A 19,122-nucleotide genomic window follows, 5' to 3' on the forward strand; every position below is an offset into this window, starting at 1 on the left:
AGGCGTTCCCTATGCCTCTACCATAGGGAGCATCATGTATGTCTTGTTGTGCATTCGCCCTGACATTGCTTAGGCAGTGAGTGTAGTAAGTAGATTTCAGGCCAACCCAGGGCAGGAGCACTAGACTGCTATGAAAAACATACTTAAGTACCTTCGAAGGGCAAAAGATTTTTGTCTAGTATTCGATGGTAGCTCATTACAGATCCAAGGGTATACAGATGTCGATTTCCAGTCGGATCCAGATGATAGAAAGTCTACATCTAGATATGTTTTCACGATAAGATCATGTGCTGTTTGCTGGAAAAGCAGCAAATAGGGGTCCACTGCAGACTCCACGACTAAGGCCGAGTACATTGCCGCAAGTCAGGCTGCCAAAGAAGCAGTGTGGATGAAGAAGTTTGTTCACAAGTTGGGAGTAGTTCCGTCCAGCACATCATCCATCCCATTGTTGTGTGACAACAATGGAGTTATTTCTCAGGCTAAGGAGCCATGAGCCCACTCGAAGTCGAAGCACATCGAGAGGAAGTACCATGTACTGAGGGAGATTGTTGGTAGAGGGGACGTCCTGATTCAAAAGGTAGCGTCAGTGGAAAATGTAGCAGACCCATTGACAAAACCACTATCATACAAAAGTGTTTGGCAAACACATGGAAAGCATGGGACTCCGGCTAGTACTTGATTGGACCTAAGTGCAAGTGGGAGCTGTTAGACAGTTTTGTATGCCCTTAGCTTCAATCAAAATGATGTACTTTACGAGTTTATTGTAAATGAATAAAAGTACATATTTGATTCATGTTCCCTTGGTATGTTTCTGTGTAATACCCTTAAACTGGACACTTAATGAGACTCGTGTTAGTTTAGAATGTTCACAGCCAGTGGGTCGGTCTAGGGAGACCTATCCTGACAAGGCTGACACTATGGTGACACCAAGTCAGTTGGGGTGGTTTGTCTCAGCTACCAGGGTGAGACCCTCGGCACATACAGTGTAGGATTATTTGAATCTTTGAACTGGACCAGATTTCCAATATTGCCCTAGACCTTGGAGATTGATGGGCACAACTAGAAAGTTACACCCGACCCCTAGACTCAATTATGATACTGCACTAGGTGTCGGATTGGACTGTCTTTGATGTACCAATCAGTGAGATCCTTAGCGGGGGTCAAAACCTAGGTATGTTGGGACATTCTGAGAATTCATCTGAGTGGGTGATCATAGTGACAGGATCAGCCCCTTTGTCGGACAAAGGTAATGATCGGGGATGCACTCTCACTGATGGAAACCAAGACTGCCGGCAGCCGATTTCAATCGTTGAGATTTGTTTTGCAAAATATATTTTATATGAGACATAAAAGTATAAATATTATGATTTCGAAATGATTTGCAAAAGGTTCTAATTACCGGGATCCATATGTGCAGAGAGTGCAACACAGTTCCTTGCAGCCGAGGGAGAGGTCCTCTCTTGTCGAGCAGTGTATGATCATTATGGACTGAGAGGTTAAGTGTAAGACCATTGAGGATAATACCTGATGGGCTAATCTTGCATCTGCCCACAGTCCCTGGGTGTTACAAGGTGGTTTGGCTTAGGGAACACTTAGGGTAAGTGTTGGTCCCATAGAGCCCATCTGATGGGTTTCAGGGGGTGCACTGTCCATAATAGTGTATTCGGCCAGGCCTTGTAACAAAGGCTGGGCTGAACCCATGTGGCTGATGTGTAGATCAATGTTTGGGTCCCACGCCATACAAGGAAGCCCAACTGGAAAGCAGTTTGGAAGGCTAAATGAATACATAATCCTAAATGGGCCTTAAGCCCATTTCGAACTGGGCTAATTTGATTAGTCATTAAGGGGCGAATTCTGAAATAAGATCAGTTGATAGGATTGGGCCCACATCCTATCCACTTAGAAAGTCCAAGATCTAAATAAGATTTAGATCTAGAAACTTCCTAATTAGATTAGGAGATGGCTGATCTAATCTACAGATAAGATAAGGATTATCTCTTATCTTAAAGGGACTTCTAATCCATATATGATTTGGGTTAGCAACTCCTAATGGGACTAGGAGTTGATCCCTTTAAGTCTATAAAATGAAGAGGGGGCGGCATCCTTTAGACATAACAGACAACCACCAGCAATAGTCTTGTCTTCAGAGCTGAAATCACAACAAAGAGAATTCTGCACCCTACAAATACTCTCTTGCCGCCTCCTTCTTGCAGTCGCCGCCTACAGCAGTTCAATCTCTATTCCTTGGGAGAAATCAAGATTGGATCTTGATTCCAATCTTTTGGAGAAAAGATTGGTGGGAGTTATATTCACAAGCCGTCTAGGTGATTCTTGAGAAGGATCAAGTTCTTTTGGAAGAACACTGCTGATTCTACTCCACTGTGCACTGTGCCATGTTCAGTGGGAGCAGATTTTGGATCCTACCTTGGGCGTGAACACTTCCATTGAGAGATATTATTTCTCTGTATCAGCTATTATCTCTCCCTATTTCTTTTGGTTCAGATCTAGTTCAGTTTATGGTTCAAAAATGATCATTGAAAATATGATTTTCTAAATAGGGAATTCGATTCCCAATAGAAGAGAGAGAAAAATTTCTGAAATTCGCCCCCTTATTCAGCAATCTTTGGGCATCCATGTGATGGATTTCCTATCCCTTCAGTAGCTTCGCATCGACTCCCCTTCCCTTTGGACTATCTTGAGGAGGCTTTCTTGTGACACCGGACACTTCTCGCTGGTGATGAAGTGCGAGGTGAACATCTGCACGAACTGCGCCCAACTCTTGATCATCCCGGGCGCGAGGTTCCTGTACCATGTGTGAGCTACTCCTTTGAAGGTCGTAGAGAAGGCAACGCACATGCAAGATTCATCAGCCCCAGCTAGGTGCATCTGAGATTGGAAGGAGTCTACATGATCATTTGGGTCGAATGACCCATCATACTTATCAAGCGGAGGTACTCTGAAGTCCTTTGACATCGAGGTGGCTAGGAGCTCGGAGGACAAAGGAAATTGCACGGAGAGGAGGGTAGCAGTCTTTGTGGCTTCCGAGCTCACCTCCTCTTTACCTTTAGGCTATTCGGGCTGACTGGGTCCAGCGAGCTGGCTTGGAGCTGCTACTCGTCGTGCCTTAGGACGCCACCTTTGTTGCTTCCAGACTAGCTCTGCATTGGTGCTGCTGACCTCTGTGTTGTCAAGTAATGTGCTGGCATGAAGTGGTTTGGACTGCTAACAATGGCTACTATGAACAGAAGGGCCTCGTCTGGAGTCCACGGCTAGAACCCTGAATCGGTTCCCTGTAAGTGAACCTTCAAGCTGCGAGGGCCGAGGTGAAGTAGCTCTGGCGGGCTGAGTGTCTCCCGACCTATTCACTTGCTGCGAGGTGGGAGGAGTGACTTGCCTTTCCCTCCTGCCGCGGGATGAGACCTGGCTCTTGAGAGGATTTTGGATCTGGGAAGTCTCTCCTCGGCGAGGAGGGCAATTATTCTGACGGCGAGACTTGTTCTGCTATGTCGTCAGATGCCAAGGTGGAACTGGCTGTTGATTTTGGTGCAGTGGTGGTAACTGCTGTTGGTAGATGTGGTGCAAAACCTACTGCTGGTAATGTTGAAATTGTTGGACCTATTGCATTTGGGCTTGAATAGCTAGCACGCTGTGTACCAGGTCGTCGAGCTGATTCTGTCCGAATCCAGGGGGAACCACAATTGGTTCAGCAAACGTTGCACCCACTACAGGAGGAAGTGGGGCGTTCACGGGCATAGTTTCTTGAGGCACAGTTAGCGTTGGGACCCCACCCGCGGAGAGTGGTATAGTGAACTGACCGATGCAAACAGTCGGGATCTGAGGCTGCCCCCGAAGATGTTCATTTCACCGTTCTATCCGGCATTGCTGGAGGATGCCATTGATTCTGAGTTCAAGATTTTTGGTGGAAAGAGGCTTTCAGTAGCGCTTCCTGCAGACGACGCCAATTGATTAAGTGCGATCTGGCTGCTCCCAACTGGAGGTGACCTGGCTCCCAAACAGACGGCGGACTGAACCTGCAAGGATATTAGAGAACCCCGGGATGCTAACCCGACGAGGTCACTCCGATGCTTAAGTCACTAGGCTAGTAGCGAGCTAAAATTGCTTGAAAATGAGACTTGAGAGCAGGAAATCACACATACCTTGCACCCCCAGGGGGTGAAGCCTTTATATAGTGGAGTCCTCGCGGGTTTCGTGGAGTGGTTCTGGAATCCTTGACACGATGAGGTCCGTTTCCGCGATAATGGGGATAACTGATGGGGCTTATCAAGTCCATCCGAACCGGTTGGAGAAGATAACGCTTGCTATTATGCGATGTGATTCCACAAGGCCCGGAGTCTGGTGGCGAGATCTTCGGGGTTGCCACGTAGTGGTCTGTTAATATTACCCGAACTACCGCTCTTTAGATCCGGCCTGGGGCGAACGCCAAAGTGCCTTGGGATCGAAGTGGTCCTGATCCGACCTTACACCGAGGTGAACTCATCCCGAGGTGGTTTGATTATCTAAACTCGATCTATTGCAGACTTGGCATATCGAGCTGAGCTATCATCTTACTAATTAGGCCACGTCCATGTGTTCCCCTATTACTAGGTCGGACCAAATCACCCTTCATCAGGTATATATCAAATCTTCTTTAGTTACGAGGGCTGATATCACAACCAACATATTTGCTAAAGACCTGACTTTTGTATATAATAAAAAACAATGGTAGTCTTTTTTTTTAATGTCTGAAATTACGACCGTAGTTGCAACCAGGAGCGGAGGCAAGTATATTGGTGGGTCTTTGGCCCCCAAGAATTTCTTATTAAACCATTATTTATATAACTACTTAGTGGAGGCTGGGTTAAAAATATAATAAAGTGGGCCCTATTCCCTATTCCCCTTCCCAAAAACATTGAACTAAAAATCTATAATAGACCCAAACCTTTTTGGACCATTTTTCCCCGAACTCTACTTCTCCGCCCTATCTCATTTTCACCACCCCAAAAGTATGAAAATGCAAATGAGTTGATTGTAAATTTTGATTTTTTTTGTTTGAAAATATATTTTATTGAGTAAAATAAAGCCTGAGCAAAGTAAAATCTCAAACGAAAAGGAACCAGATTTTACACTTATTTACACTCTGGGACATTTGTGATACCAGCATTTAGGCTATTGATCAAAAACATTTAGTCTAAATAATGAAAATACAAATATGTATACAAAATCTTATATACGTATTTCTGAATCTTATATTTATATTATACTTATATTTGTATTTGCACTCTTTCCAAATTGAACCCTATCATAGATTAGTTGATAAATTCTCTCGCTAATTGCGGTGCAGATTTTGGATCAAATCCCGTTGCCACGAAGGTTAGAGAAGGGGGTTGTGAGTATTAGAGAGGGGCTATCCCCGTTGTGCAATGCATGGGTGCAATTTAGGTTGGACCGAATTACACTTCTTTGGGGGGCAGAGAACATACGTTTGGTGGCCATGACCCACGACCATGAAAATCGCCGACCAGTTTGAATTACAGACATCCCAGATTCCCAATTGGACTAGCTAGAACTAGAAGCCTATAAACTAGTCTTTGGCCAATGACCGGTCGTAGGCCGTTAGTGGCTTTGTGGATCTGCTGATGGACTCCTTTCCACTTTTAAATCAAATCAAATGGCACCGTTAAAATCTGTCTACAGAGGCTACATTTCATAGAGACTATTGTATTGGGCGTTTCATACTCAGAAACGCTCCTGGACTTCTACTCACCACCAGTCAGCTCTAATCTCTATCAAAGGTCCACCTGACGAGACACAAGTAACCACATGAGATGACCAGACTCGACTTGTCCTTAGTTCATACCATAAGCAACACCCTAGACTGGGTCGATCCAGTGACGTATGGATCTTATATTCTTACTACCTGGTCAAGCTATTGCATTGTTAATTTGGTAAGTCTAGTTCATACCTGAACACTTTGATCCAGGAACCCCCGAAAGCAATGATATAACAGATATAATAACAATAATAAAATTCATCGAATGCGTTGGACACACATCAAAGGCTCCATGCACGGATGTAGTCCATTAACTTGGTTACCTCAAACTAATTTCAGTTGCCTGGGAAAGCAAAGGATTCTTTACCGCATCTCATTGTCTCGAGCAACCAAATGGAGCCTTGAAGCTCAGTTTTTTATGCACCATTGATTAGCAACATTAGAATTCGGTTCCATGCATGATGCATCTTATGGGAGGAAGATCAGAAGAACTGGAAAGTGTGAGCATTTCTATATGGTATTCCCCGAATATCAAATCCAACTTTTTCTTTGCACAGCTATCTCTGGTTCCTGTCAAGAAATCTATATCCTGTTCTCCTCCATGGATTTATATGGCTTCTAAACAAATCCTTCTCTGGTTCTCTTCCTTGAGAAGATTATAAAAGACGAGGAAGCAGACCGAACCCATTGGGACCCATTACCTGCTTTTCTCAATCTTTGCATGTCCATTATTATGTTGTCCATCTCTGCAAATTAGACCCTTTTGATCTTTCCCCATGGACTGTAATTTAATGGGTCTTGCATATTCTGTGACTCTTTGAGCTTAAAGAATCACCACTCACCTTTGAAGTTCTCATCTCATCCCTCGGAAGTAGTTCAACGCCTTCATGATCTTTTTTTTTATTTTTTTATTTTTATAACCCACCACGCTGACATGCTCTGTCTCTGATTCATTGTTTAGAGATCACACACCTTTCGGTTCTTTGTCATCTGTTCTTCAATCCTCTTCTCCTTTCCTTTATAAGCGCACCCATTCCAATAAAAACACTCCACTGCTTCCCGGTTTCCAGCTTTCTGATTAAGGAGTTAACAGATTGCACTGCTCAAGAGTTCTGTTCTAGAAAAAGAGGAAAAGAAGAAAGGGAAACGTACTCATGGCGGCAACGCTTTTTCTTGTTTTCTTTCTCTGTGTCCTAGCCTCCACTAGTAAGTGTCTGAGAGAACTGAAACATGGGTTTTCTTTCTTCTTTATTCGATCTCTAACCCCTTTTCGTTTCATTAACAGATGCTGAGATCTCTAGCAAGATGGGTATAAACTACGGTCGGCTGGGAAACAATCTCCCATCACCATCTCGTTCGATCGAGTTCATCAAAACCCTGGAAGCAGGTCGCGTTAAGCTGTACGATGCAAACCCAGAAATCCTGAACGCCCTGGCGTGGACCAATATCCAAGTATCAATAATGGTTCCTAACCAGTTAATATCCAATATCTCTTCCAGTCAGGCCGTCGCAGACGAATGGGTACGAACGAATGTCATCCCTTTCTATTCCAAGATTTTGATTCGACATCTCCTTGTCGGCAACGAAATCTTTAGCTTCTACTCCGACGAAGACAGGCAAACCTGGTACAATCTCGTCCTCGCAATGCGTCGAATCAAGCATTCGCTTTCAACATATAACATCCGAAACATCAAAGTCGGGACACCAGTCGCCATGGACATACTAGAAACGGCCTTCCCACCTTCGAACGGAGCGTTTCGGTCCGATATCGCCGTACCGGTGATGAAGCCTCTGCTTCAGTTCTTGAATCGAACTAGATCGTTTTTCTTCCTCGATGTCTACCCTTACTTCCCCTGGTCCAGAGACCCCACGCGCATCAACCTGGATTACGCGCTTTTCAGAGGGAACCGAACCTATACCGACCCTCGGAGCGGATTAACCTACACCAACCTCCTCGACCAGATGCTTGACTCGGTTATCTTCGCCATGACCAAGCTCGGGTTCCCAAACGTAAGGCTGGTGATCGCCGAGACAGGGTGGCCCCATGCCGGAGACATCGATCAAATTGGAGCGAACATCTTCAATGCCGCCACGTACAATCGGAACCTCATCCGGAGAATGACGTCCAAACCGCCAGCCGGAACGCCGGCCCGACCGGGTGTGGTCATACCGACTTTCATTTTCGCATTGTACAATGAGAACCAGAAGGGTGGACCGGGAACGGAACGACATTGGGGACTGATGAATCCGGACGGAACCCCGGTTTATGAGGTCGATCTGAATGGGAAACGACCGGAAAATGACTTCAAGTCGTTGCCGGCGCCGTTGAATAATGAGCTGTACAAGGGGAAGATTTGGTGTGTGGTGGCGGACGGAGCGAACTCAACCGAGTTAGAATCGGCGATTGAGTTCGCGTGCCGTCTGGGAAACAACACGTGCGATGCGATCCGGCCCGGGAGCGAGTGTTATCACCCGGTTTCGTTGGTCTCGCATGCGAGTTACGCTTTTAGTTCTTATTGGGCCCAGTTCAGGCAGTCGGGTGGGACTTGTTACTTCAATGGACTAGCTGTTCAAACCACAGAAGACCCAAGTAAGTCTTCTCTTCATTGTAGAATGAATCGCGGTAGCCTCTTGAAGCCGTCAGATCTGAATTCGAAGTGGGACCCACATAAGGGATTCCAATCAGACGGTTTTGATTTTCTGAGTTCTGCTTATATGTTACATCCAACCATTACGGTTTCTTGCTTCACATAATCAAAATTTCTAATTTTGGTTTTTTTTTTTTAATTACTGATTTCTGGCCTTTTTTTTCTGCAGGTAATGGATCGTGCAAGTTCCCAAGTGTGACCCTTCGAGGATGATCAAGATAAAGATTCAGAGATACAAGAAAAAAAGGCTTTTCTTTTTCTCCTTTCTTCTAATTTGTTAGTGCATACTTAATTGACCCAGTTTGGTTTTCTTTTCAATTTTTCAATTACAGGAATACCATGTTAGATACAATTGAGTGTGGAAAATGGAAATGATTTTCTGGTTATTTATTTAATACTATCAAAGTCTCAAGTTTCAAGTCCTTGTCTTCTTCTTGGCTTTTCCAAATGAGTCCGGATCTCCTTAGATCCAAATTTGATTTTTTTTTTATATTCGAATTTAATTGGGATCTTATCCATTGGATTTATGTCCAGTTCAAATGGAATTCGGGTTGCAATAGGATATTGAATGGTGCAATTTAAAAATGATTAAAAATATTAATAAAATGAATTAAAATGACTACTTTTTTTATAAAAACTACGGCCTTGTTTGATTTGCGAGAATAGGGGTCTGGAATCAGAATCAGGCCATTCCAATTCAACAGTTTGGTTGAGTGAAATCGGAATTCCGTTCTCATTCCTGTTAGAATGGCATTCTCCCATTAGAAGGAATGGCCATTTCCTACCCCTTTCTTAGAAATTAAATCTTATTCCTTTTGATTCTAATTTTCATTCTCATTCTTATTTGGACCAACCAAAATGAACCAATTTCATTTCCAATTCTGACTCTGATTTGGACCGCAAACCAAACAAATCCAAATCAAATTACTATTAGTCAAAAACAGATTACATGGTAAAAAGGAGGAAGCAGCCACCCCTGCTCCTCATCAAAAGACTTGGCCCTCAGTGTTAACTGATGGGCCAGAGAATTTAAAGATCTACAAATATAAGCAAAAGAAAAAGGAAGAAAGCACAGATGAAGAGCTCATAATATCATCTACAATAACTAGACAAATCCAGGGGAGATTACAAACCATTCCATTAACAGCACAAATGTAGTGGTGAGAATCTGAAACACACACAAAAGCAGGAAGATTTAAAGACATCGCCAGCTGAACTCCCTTCCTAATCGCCCACAGTTCATCTGTGCTAAATTTAAACAAAAAAAGAAAAAAAAAATGTTATAACGTCCTGATTACATTTAGAAGAGGAAAAGGCAAATCTCACTAAAGGTCAGGCCCCCAGAAGAATCCTCTACTTCCATGCTAAATTCAAACAATCCAAGTAGGCCCCGTTTAGACGATTAATGAAAATATCCAAAGGCACCAATTGACCCTAAACACCAGAGACAGCTAGAGATTATAGCAAAATACTGCAAACCAAACCAAAATGTTATCACAATCAGCCGAGATTTGCTAAGAAGATAGCAACTTCAACAAAGCATCAGGCACATCATTATCCTACGGCTGTCAACGGGTCAGGTCTGGGACCCTAGCTATATCAGAACCTAGCTAGAACCGATCCGTCAGTTCCAATTCTTGAAACCAGAATTGGCCCAATCGGTTCCGGTCCAACCCATTGACAGCCCTAATTATCCTTGAAGATTTCAATCCTAAAACAACACTAGAAGCAGTCTAAACTATACTCTAGCAAACGAGCAAGCAAAAAACAGGTGGAACAGAGTTTCATCATGCTCCAAACAATAGGTACATTTCTGAGAGATATTAAAACCACGAGCCTGCATTACCGAGGCAACTGAAACAAAACCCCTAACAACTCTCCATAGAAACAGCTTATGACGAGGTAAAGCCTTAGCCTTCCAGATAAAGTATTACCCGTCCGAGACCATGACCAATAAATAGCTCTCTTAACAGAGAACTCTCCATTCGAAGCCATAGTCCAGACAAAGGGATCACCCTGAAATATGGGTCCGGAGGATAGCCTCCCCCCCAAATTTCCAAAAACACCCAAAACTCTATCCGCATTCCAAGACCCCTGATTATTGATCAAGTCAAAGAAAACTAGGTCCTTATCATTTCTATATATTAGAGGTTTTTTTTTTTTTTGAAAGATTAAATATAACAATATATTAAGAAAATGAGATAGATACAAAGTTTGATATGTTATCTACATCAAGAGGAGAAGTATCTAACAAAAAGAATTCATGAATGAGAATTTTACTTTTACAGGCAACTTGATGGGCAGTACTATTAAATCTTCTATTAATATAACTACACTTCATAGATTGAAACGTCCATAGGAGGCTGATTGCTTGACTTAATAGATGCAAAAGAGGCCATTGAGTAGTTCCTTTCCCTTGAAGAGTTTGAATTATTAGTTGAGTCTTAGAAGAGCAAAATATGTTGCTTTCTGAATCTCTTAGCCTGAAGTAGACCTTGGTATATAGCAAACAGTTCTGTATCTTCAACTGATTTTAAGATTTTCCTTCCTCCTGGGATTTGAAGACATTCTATATTTAGATTAAGGAGAATGATTCCGAAACAAAAGTCAGAGTAGATATCTTCCCTGCATCTGTGAAAATAATTCCATCTATATGTGGTTGCATAGATATTGTCAAATGATTGCTTAAAATTGGAATTAAATTTTGAGAATTGTTGTTAAGAGAAAGATTATTAAAAAAGGTACTGATTTTTCCTAAAATCCAGTGGTTTGAAACAACTATATCTTTAAAAGATTTTTTGTTTCGAGCAAACCAAATATAGTAAAGAGCTATTGCAAACCAACTTAGAGATTTTAACAAATTGTTTATTTCTGGAAAAAGGTTATGGAAATATAGGATGCAAACCTGCCAATTTGAACAATGGGAGAAATTGATATTCCAAGGAGACACAAATAAGATAGATTGAGTAAAGACAAGGCACAATCTAGGAAGAGATGATAAAGAGTTAGAATTATTTTGACAAAAAACACAAGATTGGTCCTAGACATTCTGAGTTTTAACAAGAATGAAGTTTTGAATAACTTGCCACAGAAATAATTAATATCTAGGTAGGAAAGGAAGTTTCCAGATCCATTCAAAGCACTTTTTGAGATTACTTGAGATATTTGGACGATCATCTTGAATTAAATCTCTATAAACTGCCGCTATGGAGAATTTACCTAAAACGTGTTTTGTCCAAACCCAAGATAGAGGAGTATGAGATGAGTAAATAGGGGTTCGGCAAATGAAATGAATTTGATCCGAATTAAAATATTGCATTATGATTCATTAAATATCTAGTCATTTAATAGCTGGACCCACAGGGCTGAAGACTTATTTAAGAAGTTCTAGGCCAACTTTAATTGAAAAGCCTCGTTAACTTCTGCTGCTTTTCTAAGCCCCAAACCTCCCTCAGATTTAGGAGATCAAATCGTATCCCAATTACACCATCTGAAACCCTGCCTTACCCTGCCTTTGATTAGAGGATTTCCACCAAAAACTCTTCTGAACTAGTGTTTTAAAAGCACAAGGCTCTAAAAAGGTGGGTAATTTGCGCCTTGAGCGCAAGAAGCAAGGTGAGGCGCACAACTTTTTGAAAAAAGTGCACAAAATTTTTAGAAAATGCAAAAAAATAGAAAATATATATATATATATATATAAACATTTAAAAATCAGAAAAAATACAAAACCAATAGAATCTAAATTTCTAAGAGTTAAGAGTTAAGATATGAGTATGACAATGCAATCTAAAGTTTTAATTTCTATTCTAAAGTCTAAACTCTAAAGTCTAAAGTTCTAAACAATTAAATAATTAAAATAACATAGTATCCATTATCAAATTCAAAGTATCAATGATTCAAATAATCATATTATTCAAATATAAAAAGATATTAAATCAATGTCACTAATGCACTTATAAATTACAAAGAATTTAAATATCCTGAATAAAATAAGAAAAAAATATATAAATATAAAAGAAATTACAAAGACACTTACCTCTCTAAGTCTCCAATATCCATGACTCACACATATGAGATTATGAGTTATGTCATACAATAAAAATTAATCATTTACAATGGACAAGCAAATGAAGATTGACAAAGTATTTAATATCATAAATAATGAACAAGAATACAAATATAAAAGTAAGTTATTAAAAGAAAACTTACCCCTCCAAGTCCAAGACTCCAAATCTCCACACAATTAAGCCTCAATAATCAATACCACTTACCGCAATCACTAAATAACTACATCTAATATCTAGTAAATGGTAATCAATAAATTCACACACGACACAAATTCACATTCAAATCATTGATGATTGATCAAGATTCAAGATTAATAATCAATATTAACAAAAAAACAAGTATGGTGTCAAAAAGAAAAAAAAAAAAAAAACACACAAGTCAGTCTTAAACAAAACAAACAAAAAAAGAGTATATCTTCATTCTTCAACCTTTAAAACAAGGCTATCTGAAATAAATTACTCTCCAAATGTCACAAATTCACTTTTCATTTCCATAATCTTCTTCCTATTACTCTCCCAAGGTCTCTGCCGATTCTTATTCCTCAAACTCTTCATCTTCCAAATGAAGTTAAGAACTTGAACCCCCTCTTGATCTTCTTGCATTGGCTGATGTTGCTGATCTTGCATGAGAAGTTGAAGCTACACTTGAACCTCTATTTATTGTGCTCCTTATTGGCTCTTCGACTCCCGAAGCAAGAACCACGTATCCCCATGTTAAAGAATTATTGTCAAATACCAAATCATTTTCAGCTATACCATCTTCATGTGCCATCTCCCCTAACAGTCATTCATTACTTTCATCTATATCTTTCAAAGATATAGGGTTAGTGACACTACGCGAATCAAAGTTCTCTTTAAGCAACTGGTTAGACTTAATGGAGATTATTGATGCTTGGATTGGCCGAGGACAAAAAAGTGATTTCATCCCTAGACTCCGGAGAATTGTTGATGCTTAGATTGGCCGAGGACAAAGTAAATTTGTCCCTAGGCTCAGGAGGTTGACCGGAGGCTTCGAGGGTTTGGAGAGGTTGCTGCCGAGGCCGAGGTATGTAGGCCGAGGTAGAGGAGTCTCCGAGCACTGTAAAAGCTGAAGGTGGGTGGCTGAGGTATTGCAAGACAGAATACGTCAAAGGCCCTGAATGAGAACCCGAGGTAAAGTCCCCGAATGTCAAGTTAGTACGGGGTACGAAGAGGGGAACCAGGATATGGTTTGTGAGCCTAGTTCCAAATTCAGACTGTAAATTGTAATTTCAGCCTAAATAGCCTTCGACTTCACAGACCCCCGGCCTAAACAGCCTTCGACTCCATAGGTCCTCAGCCCAAATGATAGCACCAGAGCATCAGCACTGAACACGCCTCCCGGGTTACTTGTCTGAAGCAGCAGTGGCATAGACCACTCACAGCCTCAACCCAACTTATAAAGACGAACTTTTAATAAAATTAAAAGTTTAGAACTAAAAGTATCAACATACAATGGATTATAAAATATAAAAATATAATGTTAAAATCTTAAGTATAGTTTTAATTGCATACTCAAATACGCTCCAATTTCTCTCACATCCAGATGCACTGGATCTTAAACTAAGAACTTTAGTTGCAATCTTTTGTAAATTTGGAGTTGAAACACCATATGCAACCTACTAATCAACTGTAAAAATGTAAATAATAACAAAATTTTATTTAAATAAATAAATAATACTAAATAATTAAATAAACAAACTATTAAGTCAATGTTACTTACCCAATGCTTTTACCTTTCTCTGCCAAATAGCCATATCAAGACCAAAAACACCCTCTGCATTTTTATATTTACTTATCTCATTAGTGATTGCATTGATCTTGTTTTCGTCCTTGTTAAACAATTCAATTACTTTATAGAGCCCAATGAGGATTTCTTCATCTGAACCGATCCTTTTAGCATCATCATAGTAAAACTCTGAATTTAAATAGAAGCCTACTGCATGTAGTGGTTGGTGGAGTTGACACTCCCACCTCTTAATTTCAAAAATGTGTTTATATTTTTCCTCATTTCCACTAAATGCACTTGAAATGGTTTCATTTGCCCTATCCATGACTTCATAAATGTAACACACTGAAGGCTTGTTCCCATGGTCCACCAATCTCAAGACCTGTACAAGTGAAGATGATGTTGTTCCAAAAAGTAGGCATCATCACCATCTCCCCTACCCTTTTCCCCTTTATTTTTTTCACCCACTTGCTTTCATTCCAATCCTTTGTATTAAAAAGATCTCTTAAGTTCTTCTATTTATAAATGCTTTGTAGAGTGAGAAAGGAAGTGGCAAGGTGGGTCTTTGCTGGCTGAAGTAATTCTCTTTGGTTTGTGTATTTTCTCATTAAATTTAACAAATCCGGATGATTACAAATATATCCTGTTAATGCAATAGCCCTTTCAATTGTTTTCCTTACAGCCGGAAACTTTCCAATATCTTCCAAAATCAAATCCAGATAGTGGGCAGCACACAGGGTCCAAGTTAAATGAGTGTATTTTGCCATAAAAAATTTTCCTAAAAGGCAATAGCACAATAAAATAATTAAATATGTGTAAATTGAAAAGTTAAAGACTACAAAAAATAATAACAAATAACAATAAAAATTTATAAAAGTAAAAAAAAAAAATTATCAGCTAAAACATAGTTTAAAGCATTGTCTGTGATCACTTGAAGAACATTCTTTGCCCAAATTTTCTCCACCATCTCGTAAAGTAATAAAAACAACCTTGCAACTAATTTCACCTCATTTAAAGCATCAATACTTTGTATAAAATGATCCCAACATGACTATGGACCAAAAAGTTTATGAGGGTTTTGTCTTTTCTGTCAATCCACCCATCAACATTAAAGAACAACCCCATTTTTCTCATGCCTCCTTGTGGTGCTGCAATAATGTTTTTGTATGTTTCACTTCTTTTTTCAAAAGAGGAACTCTTGGGACTTTGTATCCCGACCCATATTGTCCAATTGCCTCCACCATTGCCTCAAAACCTTTTAGATGAATATATATATATATATATAACAACCAACATATATTTATGTTCAACAATTCCATGTAAAGATTAAAAATTATTATTCAAAATTAATATTTGTAAACTAATGGGGTAAATAATTTCTCAAATCCACATTTATATCAAAAGGTGGTATTTAATCTCAAGAAATTTATACAAATAAAAATATTAATAATAGAATAATTATTTTAGTACTTAAAATTTATAAATTTGAACATGATATGTATCTTAAAATTTTATAAAATTTTAATTAATATTTTAATTTTCATTAAATAAAAATATCGTTTACAAAATACTTGAGAATATAATATAAATAGGATTTATCAAATCTATTAATCTATTTTCATATCAAAAATGATTTTTTATTTTATAAAATTATAAAAATAAAAATATTAATAATGAAATAATAATTTTAGTAATTAAAAATTAAAAATTTGCATATGATATGTATCTTAGAAATTTTTGTATATTTGATATATTTTTTTAAGTTAAGATTATAAATTATTCAATGATATTTTAATTATATTTTATAGTAACATTTTTATTTATTACAAAAATAAATAATATTGTTTACCAAACATTTGAGAATTAATTTTTAGTTGATTTTTTGTTAATGTTAAAAACTAAAAATAAGAAAATAAAAAATAATTGATATAATAATTACATATAATAGTTATATGTGCTTTGTGACATGAACTTCGATAAAAAATAAATAATAGCTTTGTGCATGATTTATATGCATTATCAATAAAATTGTATGATTTATATTTATCCTACTATATTAGTTGTGATATATTTATTCACAAATACCATTAGAATTTACATTTTTATGTATTTATGCATTAATTTTTACTATTTTAACCTTAATATAATTATATTAAGATATTTATGGAATTTATATGCATTTCCAAATGTATCCAAGCATCTCCATGCTTTTTTTTCATGCATATTCATGTGTTTCCAAAGTGTATCCATATCCAAGTGGTCCAATATGATATGTGATACCGATACTTCAATCCTTGTTTAGATTTCATATCTTGCTAGCATAATTTATAGACAATAGAGGGGAAACCATCTAGCCTAGGGGCTCTTAAATTACCAATTGAGAAAAAAGTAGCTTTAGTTTCATCCTCCTCTAGAACCCTTAGCAAGGCCTCATTCTCATCATCCGAAATAGTAGGATTAAAAAGGTGAGAAAGAGTATGAAGATTTAAAGAACTCTAAAAAGAATAGAGATCTTTAAAAAAATCCACAACTAATCTTCTTATTTCATGTTGGTTATTAATCCAATTACCATTCTCATCCCTAAGCCAATCTATCCGATTTTTTTTTCCTTTTACTAGAAGCAGTACGATGGAAAAAGGTTGTATTCCTATCACCTTCCTTAAGCCAAAGCTATCTAGAGTTCTACCTCCAATAAGACTCCTGACAATTTAGGTAAAAATCCCTTTCATACTTCATCCAATTCAGGTTTTTCTTCCAATTCCATAACCTGTCTTTCTAAAGTACTCAACTATCATGAATATTTCCAAACACCTCTTTATTCCATATCCTTAGAGTATTACAAATTTAGTCTAGGTTCTTATCGATTCTAACAGCAGTAAAAACCTACCTATCTAAAAACCAATTTGACTTAATCAACATAAGACAATTAGGATGCTTGAGCCACATTTGATAAAATTGAAAAAGGTTGTCTTTGATTTTATTGGGAAGGAGAGAGATCAAGGAAGATAGCTCGATGGTCAGATCCTATGAGGGACCCACATCGAGAATAGCATTAGGAAACAAGGCTAGACAGTTTGGGGTTAGCAAGGATCAATCCAAAACTCTAGCCATATGATCATAACCAGAAACAAACTTTGACTAGGTACAAATATTCCTTCTAGGCCAAAGATCAACTAACTCAAAATCTTACACAAAAGTCTTACAAGGCCGAACTCTACTAGAGCCAGAAAAGCTTGGAGAAAAGACACAACCATTTTCATTAATATAAGCACTTTTATTAATATCCACTATAACCAAGAAAGGAAGAGAAAGGGAACTACAATAATTATAAACTAAATTCCAAAAACTAACTTATAAGCCTTACTAGATTCATCATACATAAATATGAGAAACCAGGTTTGGAAAGGAGGATCCAAAGTAATCTTAAAGACTAGAATTACGATGCTTGAAAAAAAAAAACAATTTCCACATTAAAACGAGATTTCCACAAAACCAATAAACCACCTAACAATCCACAAGGCAGAATATAAAACATAAAAGGATAACTTAACAGATAAGAAGCCTTTTCATCTAGAACCTTAGTTAAAGAATATCAAATCTAAATTCCACTACGAGACTAGGTTCCTTAAGCCACGAATTACTGTAGGTCAGCTACACCCACGACAGTTCCAACTACAGATCCTCATGATGTGCCTGGTGGCTGAAAGAGGGCAGCCACCACCCTATAACACATAGTTGATAGAGAAGAACATACCTGAGTCTACATGAAATCAATCTCTTTCCCTTTTCAGTTTCTCCAAGCAGCCAAATCCCCCATACACCAGGCACCCTCAGTTAGGGCACCGTTCGTGCAATTAGAGGAAGGCTCACACCGGTTGCATGAGAGACAACCAAAGAAAGTAGAGTACGAATAGGGATTTGACGAATAGACCACCCATGAGAGACAACTAGAGAGAGTAGAGTACGAATCATAACAGGTTTAACTATCGGGTTGAGCAATAAGGCGAGCCTTGTAGTGGTCGATCGTACCGTCTGGCTTATGTTTGATTTTATAAATCCACTTGGTTCCAACAACATTCATATCAGAGGAATATGGAACAAGAGTCCATGTGTCATGTAACTGAGCAAGTAAACTTTGTGGTAAGGGATACCTGGTGGCTAGATGTGAACATGGGGGAAGTGTTCCATCCATAGAATGTGTTACCATGGAATGGTGGTGACCAAAGAAACAGGAAGCAGGAGGCGGTACTACTAGTGCTATGCTAAGAAGATCCTGAAGAGGAAGCATACCGCGAGGACCAACCTCAAAGGATGGTGATGTAGATAAGGAGGGAGACAGTTCTGGAGCCGAAGGCACTGGCAAGTTGGAGGAAGAATCTGGAGAAGTAGGTGGCGATGGTGTCGGTGCATCAGACAGTTCTAATGGAATAGAGGCGGCCAAATCAGTTGGACGAACAAGTGAAGACTGCAGATAGACACCGAGAGAGGGAACAATAGTGGAAACATTGAGTGAGATTCCTGGAAATAAATGTCCATCAAAAGTGGCGTGCCGAGAGACATATTTGTGGCCGGTAAAGGGATAGCATGCACAGGACAAAGACCTTGAGCATCTTGTAGTCTAGTGCTAAACCAAATAACACCTCAAATGGAGATTTCCCATGTAGGACGGTGGAAGGAAAATGATTAAGTAAATAAACTGCTGTGAGGGCAGCATCAACCCAAAAGGAAAAGGGGAGTGACGAGGAGGCTAGTAGAGATAGTGCAGCTTCAATAATATGTCAATGTTTTCTTTCAACTGAACCATTTTTCTCGTGCGTATGAGGATAGGCGAGTCTATGGGTGATGCTGATGGGTCCAAATGAGTTAAGAGTCTTCGATATTCACCACCCC

The 19,122-nt window shown here is 39.0% G+C and overlaps 1 protein-coding gene and 1 long non-coding RNA gene across 2 annotated transcripts; one reads left to right on the forward strand and one right to left on the reverse strand.

The window, feature by feature from the left end:
* Positions 1–5,461: 5,461 nt before the first annotated feature.
* LOC148874537 (putative glucan endo-1,3-beta-glucosidase A6) lies at positions 5,462–8,840 on the forward strand. Its single transcript, XM_088982748.1, has 3 exons — positions 5,462–6,976; positions 7,056–8,360; positions 8,588–8,840. Exons 1-3 carry the CDS (start codon positions 6,925–6,927, stop codon positions 8,629–8,631), a joined length of 1,401 nt encoding a protein of 466 aa, XP_088838874.1. The 5' UTR covers positions 5,462–6,924; the 3' UTR covers positions 8,632–8,840.
* Positions 8,841–9,309: 469 nt separating this feature from the next.
* On the reverse strand, positions 9,310–18,890 carry LOC148874538 (uncharacterized). The gene is made up of 2 exons (XR_016105730.1): positions 17,987–18,890; positions 9,310–9,661 (listed from the first exon to the last, which is right to left on the reverse strand). It is a non-coding gene; the product is annotated as an uncharacterized LOC148874538 (long non-coding RNA).
* Between the last annotated feature and the right edge of the window lie 232 nt (positions 18,891–19,122).

Source organism: Nelumbo lutea, chromosome 1 (genome assembly GCF_056320005.1).
Source record: "Nelumbo lutea isolate HS-2025 chromosome 1, American lotus-T2T, whole genome shotgun sequence".
In the NCBI taxonomy this organism is placed as follows: domain Eukaryota; kingdom Viridiplantae; phylum Streptophyta; class Magnoliopsida; order Proteales; family Nelumbonaceae; genus Nelumbo; species Nelumbo lutea.

Coding starts and splice junctions, on each gene's coding strand:
- LOC148874537 (XM_088982748.1), top strand. CDS start 6,925: ATGGCGGCAACGCTTTTTCTTGTTTTCTTTCTCTGTGTCCTAGCCTCC. Junction 6,977..7,055: donor CTGTGTCCTAGCCTCCACTA/GTAAGTGTCTGA, acceptor TTTCATTAACAG/ATGCTGAGATCTCTAGCAAG. Junction 8,361..8,587: donor TCAAACCACAGAAGACCCAA/GTAAGTCTTCTC, acceptor TTTTTTCTGCAG/GTAATGGATCGTGCAAGTTC.